Source organism: Malus sylvestris, chromosome 9, assembly GCF_916048215.2.
Source record: "Malus sylvestris chromosome 9, drMalSylv7.2, whole genome shotgun sequence".
NCBI classification, from domain to species: domain Eukaryota; kingdom Viridiplantae; phylum Streptophyta; class Magnoliopsida; order Rosales; family Rosaceae; genus Malus; species Malus sylvestris.
The window spans coordinates 13644476-13654056 of record NC_062268.1 but is presented as its reverse complement, the minus strand read 5'-3'; the positions used below and the strand labels follow the sequence as shown (position 1 = coordinate 13654056).

At 38.2% G+C, this 9581-nt stretch overlaps 1 protein-coding gene across 3 annotated transcripts; it reads left to right on the top strand.

The window, feature by feature from the left end:
- Positions 1-339: 339 nt before the first annotated feature.
- LOC126583998 (protein STRUBBELIG-RECEPTOR FAMILY 5-like) lies at positions 340-5512 on the top strand. Of its 3 annotated transcripts, none has more exons than XM_050248566.1 (16): positions 340-731; positions 1157-1289; positions 1379-1450; positions 1549-1614; positions 1730-1801; positions 1882-1953; positions 2165-2236; positions 2319-2384; positions 2528-2590; positions 2674-2969; positions 3257-3477; positions 3581-3852; positions 3953-4073; positions 4200-4336; positions 4424-4580; positions 4889-5512. In XM_050248566.1, exons 1-16 carry the CDS (start codon positions 641-643, stop codon positions 5060-5062), a joined length of 2085 nt encoding a protein of 694 aa, XP_050104523.1. In that variant the 5' UTR covers positions 340-640; the 3' UTR covers positions 5063-5512. The 3 variants fall into 3 exon arrangements, with proteins under 3 accessions (XP_050104523.1, XP_050104525.1, XP_050104524.1); XM_050248568.1 differs by having other exon boundaries at positions 3233-3477; XM_050248567.1 differs by lacking the exon at positions 340-731 and having other exon boundaries at positions 1271-1289; positions 1544-1614.
- The last annotated feature ends 4069 nt before the right edge of the window (positions 5513-9581 follow it).

The window sequence follows — 9581 nt, the reverse complement described above, 5'->3', positions numbered from 1 at the left end:
AAATAGCAGCCTTGTCTTCAGGCTCGAGAACCCAAGAGGCCGAGACGTGTTCCTTTCTCGGCCGCAATCGCAAGACGCAGAAGTCAGTAGCGCGACTCAACACAGCATCATCAAATTTACTCCTCGGCCGAGCCTCGGCCGACGAGTTGGCACGCCCCGCAATCACCGAAGGACGTAGTTAGCTTAGAATATACTCGGCCTGCGCGCCACGTAGGCTTTGTAGTTTCTAGGGTCAACAATATCACAAAAGGGCAAGATGGGAAATTCAGCTGGACATTTTGAAAAACAGTTGAAAAGGGCGGATTGTGTCCTCACGTTTCGCTGGGGCCTGTTGCAAATGCTGTCTTTCTCGATCAATTTTAACTGTTCATTGGTTAATGTCTTCTGCTCCTTTTCCTCTTTGTCTCTCGTTTAAAACAAAACTCAATCCCTCTTAAAAATTTATAAACCACCCCAGATATTCCAACAATATTCACCAAAACAATTAAACAAATTTAATGTTATTTAGGGTTGTCTTTTTTATCTTTGTTGCTTCTTAATCGATCAATGTTGAGTCAACATAACCCATCATTTTTTTGTGATTTTTTTTTTATTATTTTTTTGTTTCTGGGTTTTGCTTCGATTTTTCGGGTCGGAAAGGATGATCCACTTCCACAACATTCTGGTGTTGTGGGTTGTTTTATTAGGGTTCTTTGCAACCGGTGTTTATTCCAAGACCAATTCTCAAGATGGTAAGTCTCAAATTTGTTTTGGTCTGATTTATGTTAGTGCGTAGTTTTTTGTGTTTAGATCCTAAAATTTAGGCTCAATCTTACAATGATGAGAATTTCTTTGTCATATTGAGATTTTTTTTTTTTTTAGAAACATATGCTAATTGAGCATTACTAGTAGATTACTACAATTACAACATTAATCAGGTGAAAAGATCGTGAGAGATGTTCCTCATATGATCAATTGCAAAGGCACAAGAAAATTTTCTTCAGAAACATTTCATAACGGCCTCTAGATTTTTAGCTTCCTCGAAACGTTTCTAACGTGCAATTTTTGGGGTGGCTTTGACCTCTTATAGGCTTACATTCCGTCAAAAGATCTAATGAAGATAGGTACTTACGTATTTTCCTATATCGACATTCTGATGTTTTTGTGTATCTTGCAGTATCTGCCCTTAATGTGATGTATAACAGCTTTCAATCTCGTTCTAAACTAAAAGGTTGGAAATCAAGTGGCGGTGACCCTTGCGGCGAGTCATGGAAAGGGATAACATGCTCAGGCTCATCTGTAACCGAAATGTACTTCTCATTTCTCACGCGCATTAAGACTTCCATTACATGTCTCGAGTTCACAAGTTCAACCTATTTTCCATTGAAATTTTTTGCAGAGACTTGTCTGACCTAGGGCTCAGCGGATCAATGGGATACCAGCTTGCAAGCTTAACATCTGTCACTAGATTGTAAGGCTTAGCTCATTAGAATAGGCATTTTTCTTTTTGTTCGGTTTTCTTTTCAAAGCGCATAAGCTGACGGATGTGCATTCTTCGTCATAGTACAGTGATTTAAGCAAGAACAACCTCAACGGTGATATACCCTATCAACTGCCTCCTAGTGCAAAGTACATGTAAGTCCGCAGACAAACATTTCATATTGTATTACACTGTGTTTTAGTTTGTGCGCGCACGTGTGTAGAGTATTTCCATCGTTGTCAATACTAATCTCATGACCTTCATGTTCAGAGATCTTTCTCAAAATGGTTTTTCGAACACAGTACCATACTCAGTGTCTCAGATGTCTGGCCTTGAAACTCTGTAAGTAGAACATGCTCTGAGTTCACATAATGTTCTAACGAAGTCATTTCCATTTCTAAACATTTTTTCGGTGAATGCAGAAATCTTGGTCGTAACAAGCTTAACGGACAGTTGAGTGATATGTTTGGCAAACTTACGAAACTCAAAGAGCTGTAAGTTCTTCTAAACTTTGCATCAGAGGTCCCACTTTCATATTTTAACCTGATTACTTGAAATTTATTCAGAATGTAATCAGTAGTAGTTCTACTCTCGTATTCGACAGTTGATTTTTCCCTCCGGTATTCTCTTTTTAGTTCTGACAGATATTTGCTGCTATACTTTAAGGGTTAGTGACTAATTAGTATATCACGAAATCATGTGCAGCGATCTATCTTACAACTCAATAACTGGCAACTTGCCTCAGAGTTTTGGAAAGCTTTCAAGCCTCAAAAAATTGTAAGAAGCATTAAATCCTCTAAATTTATATTTATACGTTTTCTAGGTTCCTGGTTGGCAAGCCCTTTATGTCTTTGTGCAGATATCTGCAGAACAATCAACTTACCGGTCAAATCAATGTGCTTGTGTACACTCCCGTTGAGGAATTGTAAGTGTCTTTGATCTAGATTTTTGTTATACAAATGAAATTCATTTAGCAAAACATCTTATAACATGTTTTGTTCTTAAACACTTCTTAAACACTTCTTAGTAACATTTTTTCACACAATGAATTCATTATTGTGCTGGCAGGAATATCGAAAACAACCACTTTTCTGGCTGGATCCCCAACGATTTGAAGGGTATAAACATAAAGTGAGTATCTCTTTCAAAGATCAATGTAGGTATGCAGTGCTAAAGAATATATAATTTTTTTTTCTGACTTTATCTAATCGAAGGTCTGGAGGAAACTCCTGGTCTTCTGGACCATCTCCGCCTTCTCCTCCCGGTGCACACCGCAATAGAGGGTCAGGCAAAAAGAGTGGCAGCAGCAACTCTTCTGTAGTCACTGGAGTAACCATAGCTGGGATAGCTCTTGGCGTATTGTTGCTGCTTGCAATTATAATTGCGCTGTTTTCAAGAAGAAAACGTTCTTCTTCGCATCTCCTCGATGATGACAGGCTTAGCCAGCGCAAGTCGTTTTGCACCTATTCATCTAAGGATTTATCTAAAGAATTGACTTCTGACTACAAAGGTAATTTGTTTGTTAAGATTTTTATTTTTTTTGGTGGATAATATAACCAGTATTGTCTTCAGAATGTCTTTCTCCCCTTTTTTCTGTCCCTTGAGTGTCCTTTGATTTATTCAACCCAAAGGCTAGAAAAAAGGGACGAGTGCAGAAGGGGACAAGAAGAGCGTGCGTAAATCATTTCTCTATTCTTATATGGATTTAATTAACTTACTACTATAGTTTTCTTGTTACGTTGTAACGTGGGATCACTCTCGACTAACTAGAAGATATGCTGTTGATAAATTCTGCAGCTGTTTCAATTGACATAAAGCCTGTTTCAAAATCTCCATCAATTGGTTTCCTGTCACTGTCTGGCCGTTTGCAATCCTTTGCCAGAAGAAGCACCTCTGTAAAAGCTACTGCTTACGCTTTGGCAGATTTGCAGGTTGCTACTGCTAACTTTTCACCAGCTCGCCTTCTCGGGCAGGGCTCCATTGGACGTGTCTACAGGGCTAAGTATGATGATGGGAAGGTATATTTTGTTATCATTATATGATTGCTATTTCTCTAGCTATACGTATATGTTCATGTTATAATTTTGTTTCTAATAATTCTATGCCACATATGTGTATCAGGTTTTAGCCGTTAAAAAGATTGATTCCTCACTTTTTCAAGGCTCACCACCGCAAGAATTTTCTAACATTGTCGTAAACATCTCCAAGATTCGTCATGCCAACATCGCCGAACTTGTTGGCTATTGTTCAGAACACGGTCACAACATGTTGATTTATGAGTACTTCAGGAATGGCTCGCTTCACGAATTCTTACACATGTCGGATGACTACAGTAATCCCCTAACTTGGAACACAAGAGTCAGAATCGCTTTAGGCACTGCCCGGGCTGTTGAGTAAGTGAATATATATACCTGTATATCTAGCAATTTTGCTATTTTCATTTACCAGGATTTCTTGTAATAATTTAATAAACTCTTTGTAAATTGTTTCCAGGTACCTCCATGATGGTTGCTCTCCATCCACAGTTCACAAGAACATCAAATCATCCAATATTTTGCTTGACATTGAACTCAATCCCCGTCTTTGCGATCATGGCTTGGCAACATTTCACCAGGTTAATTCCCGTCACTCTTAAAACTAAATGCAATCTTTCATAGATAAGATATTCAGGCTTCGCTGTCTATAGAGAATACGATCATTTTTATGTACTGATGATGATTTCTCCTTCTGTTTTTTTCAGCGTACTAGCCAAAACCTTGGGATGGGATACAATGCTCCAGAATGCATAAAGCCATCAGCATATACGGCAAAGAGTGATGTTTACAGTTTTGGTGTAGTCATGTTGGAACTATTGACAGGTCGAATGCCTGTTGACAGGTACGTTAGATTTGCTTCTCACTCTCCCTTCCATTCGCTAACATTGTCAATGTCATGCAATTAAACTGGTTTTGTTCCTCTCTTTAGTTCAAAACGACCAGCGGAGCAGTGCCTTGTGCGTTGGGCAACTCCCCAGCTTCATGATCTCGATGCACTGTCACAAATGGTTGACCCTGCACTGCGTGGACTCTACCCTCCCAAGTCAGTCTCGCGGTTTGCTGATATCGTTGCAATCTGTGTTCAGGTAATTACTAGTGACTTAGATGCCTTAAAGCGACTGGCTAGGCTTAACTGTAATTTTGGCATATAGTAGTGCGATTTGTACCACATTTATGGATCATTACCATCTTGAACATTTCTCTAATAGAGGTGGGTCGCAAGTAGTTAGTAAATGTAGTACAGATAACATTATTCGAACTGTACATGAACAATTCTCTTGGAAAAAATAAACTGCTTTTTCAATAGTGATTCACCTATGCTTTTACTCTTTTCCATTTGGGAAACGGCAAAAGATTTGTTCATAACTAACTTTTATTCCTTTGCATCTTTCAGCGGGAGCCAGAATTTCGGCCACCAATGTCAGAGGTGGTGCAACAGTTGGTGCGGTTAGTGCAGAGCTCTACTGCGAACATGAGGGAGGATTTTGGTATCGGGTCTCGTAACTCTAGTGCCATGAGCAGCAAGAGAGAAGATCTTGCAGCTTCTCGTCGCTTGACTGACTTTTGATGATGGTAACGACGATCGGGAATGGTTTTCATTTTGATCAATATCATGTAAGCATAAAAGAGACAGATTGAGTCATTTCTTTAAAATGTTTTTCTCTGTCTGCTCTAGCTGCCCAATATTTTTAAACAGACTTACTTCAAAAGTATTCTCATGAATTCTGGGCCCTAAAAGTTCTCCGAGGCATTCTAGCTTGTTCATTTTAGGAGAATCAGATTGGAGAAGTACAATGGGAAATTCGGGAAAGTAAAACATGTTTGGGGTGTGATTTAAGAATTTTGTTTTAGAGGAAGAGTCTTGTTCAAGGAAACCGTCTCCCCTAAGGTTAGGAATTAATATTGTAATCTAATTCTGATTGTATTCATAATTTGTACAGATCCTTACTTGTACGTTAAGTAGACGTGATTGTATATATAGGCCTTTGTGCTATGAATATAATTACCAAGTTTATAATTTCTTTATGGTATGAACGAGTTAAGGTTGCAACTTGTGCCGCAGCCCCCCCCCCCCCCCCCCCTCCCTCCTCCCGGGGACCTAAATTTTTTTACCGTCTCCTTCCACCATGGCAGCCGCTTAATGTGACTCACTTCTTCAAGCTTACAGAGACTAATTTTCTCAACTGGACGTGTCAGATACGTCCCTTCTTTATTGCTCATGATCTTTTCTCTCATATTGATGGCTCCTCCTCTGCACCTAACACCAAGCTTCTGTTGAACATGTGGCCTAATTTCGGTGGGCCATTATGTTTTCCTGCAGCCCAATTGAATGGGCCCTTTTATTTAACCCATGTGAGAGCCACGTGAGGTGGCCTAGGGTTTTAATTGGCAGCATCTGCTGCCTTTTGTTTGAGCAGAAAATAGATGGCAGCAGAGGAAAAGAAAAAAGGGTGCCGCATGCCCACTTTTTGGAGAGAAGAAAAAAATGCTCTTCTCTTTGGTTAGCAATCATCCATCAAAGTAGTTGTTGTAATAGTTTTGAGCTTTGTATAAAGAGGAAATTATTCATTATATTTCCTTCTCTATTTGTTTCTTTGGTGTGTGAGAGCTATTGGGTGTATTGGGATTTTGAGTTGTAAGATTGCCAACACTTTGTAAACTCCCATTTGGTTGATAGTAGATTATTGGGTGAGCTTCTACTGCTCCGACGACGTACTCTTAGTTATACTGACTGTTGAGGAACCTCGTTAAAATCTTGGTGTCTTTTATATTTTGTTCTTGCATTTCATTTGATATATCATCTGTAGGTTAGCTTGAGTTGGTTTCATTTGGTTTGGTGCTATCCTAGCACAACAGCTTCCTGCTACTGATAATGCTTCCGTCAAGCCTAATCCTGAATATGTTTCGTGGTATAAAATTGATCAACTGGTGTGCATCCACCTTGTTTCTACTCTCTCTAAGTCCATTTCTCTCATTGGTGGCTGGCTTTGATTCTGCTAAGGCTAATTACGATTGTCTCCATCAACACTTTTCTTAAGTCTCCGTGGCTGACGCTAAGGATGGGCAACGGTTATGGCGAACGGGTAACCGAGGTTATTTACCTATAACCGTTTATGTTCATATCTGCATAACCGTTTACCCGTTGAGTAATTGCATAAATGGTTATACCCATAACCATAACCGTTTATAAACAGTTATCCATATCCATAACCGTGTACCCATTTAACCATAATCATTTACCAATTTAACCATAACCATTTACTCGTTTTTGAACCCGTTTATCATTTTTTACCTATTTACCCTTTTTTCGCCCATCTACATTTTTTTTAACAATTTGAAAATTACAAAAGAAAAATTTGTCATAATTTTCATTTTCTGACAATTAAACACCGTTATAGGTACATTTTAGCATACAATTCCCTATTTTAATCATTTAAGTCCTCATATAATTCCAATAATTGAAATAATAGTTTACAAATAATATTTTTCTGCTACACCCAAGCAAGTCTTTAATTATAATCCATATGACTAAAAAGTAAAGCTTCTAAAAACAAAAAGTAGTCATTATCTTGAATACTAGAATTCAAAGCTCCAAAATATTATGAAACTAAACACTTTCAAACACATTCAATCACAAAGTATCATCTTGAACCTTGGATCAAGGATAGCTGCAATTGCCATAGCACCATGAAGTTTATGCCAATACTTTCCAAACTTGATTGACATCTTTGTTGCCATTAACTTAACTTCAACATGGTCAGACTCAAGCCGCTTACAGATTGCAATCCCAATCTGACACACATTTGGAAAATAAACTTTTGATGTGGGAAACTTGATCCCAGAAAATAACTCAGTCACTTAGTGAAAGATCTCCAACTTTTCAGCAATCATGTTAGTCTTCGCCCAATCTTCTTCACTTGGAACATTTTTATATGAAGGCTCACACTGCTTTAAACGAGGAAATACATCTTTATATACCAATGTAGTGGTAAGCATCACATAACCGATAGATACCCGTTATAACTGAAGCACTGGTAAACATTTTTATATGAGGTCGCTGAGGTGAGGTCGAGTCGAAGTTGAGAGACAAAGAGAGAGTGACTGAGTTGTGAGTTCTCTGAGGGTTTTTAATTTTTTTTTAATTTTTAATTTTACATATATTAAATTAAATAGATAAATGGATACCCGTTATAACCACGGGTACTATCCATAATCGATGGATACCCATTATAACTGCGGATAATATCCATAACCGCCCATTTAAATTTCATTAATAAACGGGTATACCTATAACCATTTATTTATCTAAACAATCGCTCATAACCGTAACCATTAACTTTAAATAGACAGTATTTTGCCCAACCCTAGCTGACGCTGGTCATGACGTTTCCTCCTCCTTGATCTGCGAAAAAGGACTCGCTCTATTCATAACTCATAAGACTAAAAGCAACCACCCAAAAGTCGGTAACAACTTTCATTCGTGTTAACATACCGTCTTTGATGACGTGGTTGCCCGCATGCATACCACATAAGCAGAATTTTGACTATTTTTTCCGATATTTCAGCCAGCGTATGTCATTCAATATTATTGGTAAACTTGACGGTGGTCGTATTAACCTTCTCTGCAAGCACGGCATGTAGAAAATGTCACCATCAAACGGAAGTTGGATATTATCCACGTGTCCCATCTTTATTTGCGTGTTTGTGTTGGTTTCTGATTTTGATAGGTTGAAGAGCAAAAGCAATGGCTCGAGCAAGAAGGCTGCAAGGGTCCGAACAAGCCTAATGTATAGGCCGGCCTGCAAGAGTCGTCTTCGTTTTCACTATGATTTAGTTTTTGTAATTATAATTGTATGAAATTTTCGTTCAAATTTATAGAGAGAGTGTTTTCGGCTCAAGAGTTTTAAGATTTATATTCCAATTTGTTTCGATTTTTGATCTCTTGGTGTTTTGGAGACGAGAACCAACACACAAACCACATATCAATAAAAGGCTTTTAGTCCACTATCTATAGAATTTTGCCGACTCTGACTATTGTAAATAAAGACCAAGGGGTTTAGTAGTGCAGCCTGCATACGAAAGTACGAAATGAGACAGAAAAAGGGAGGGCGAGAAATTTATCAATGTCGTGATTATGTTTTCATTATTAAAGTTATGTCGTAGTATAATTTATCTATGTCGTGAATTACCTATTGTCAGCATAAATATATGGCTATTTTGGTATATGTTAAAAAGGGATCCATGACATCAGTTTGGTTAATTCTAATTTATTAGTTTCATAGGAAAGTCCATTTTGAAGAAACTACTTAGGTGGAATGTGTTGATCTAATCCCTTTTGCACATAGATAGCCAAAATTTTACAATTTTCAATTGGACTCTATCGATTAAATATTTTTGTATGTGAAAGTCTTCCTAATTTTTTTTAATGTAAATAATATTAATCTTTTTATATCTTTAAAACATAATATTTCATACAATTTATATTCCAGTAACGGACGGGCAACATTTCTACTTCCCTCTATTCTTCGTGGGCTGGGCAATGATTATTTTATGTTTGAGTTGGCTTCCAATTGGTTTGGTGTTATCCTAGCATAACACCCACCTTTGTTGATCCGCGTCAGCGGCTCCTCACCTATGCGGCACAGGCTACGCGTCTCCATGCTTCATCTGCTGCCCATGCTTTCCTCGCTGTGCGAATCAGTATATTAGGAAGTAAGTTTTATTTATTGAGCAATCAATGAAATGCACTTAACAAACCGAAAATTACTCTATTTTGGTTTGGTGCTACAAATCTCTGTTTATTTTGGAATCGTACTGCAGACGACCTTTGTTGGAAGCCAGCCATCCCACATCGGCAAGAGAGAGAAGAGAAAAACAATTTAAATAGGATTATCTCATTCTAATTAACATTGAGATTTTTTGTGATAAAACCTCACACCTGACGGATTGAGTAGGTGGTAAAGTGTGGATAATATCGATGTTGTTGGAGCGAGCTCTCGGCCCGTCGACATCGACTTGAAATTTTTTACATGGTATCAGAGCTAGGGGACGGATTCATACTGCCATGTGATTGGGTGGGTCCTCGT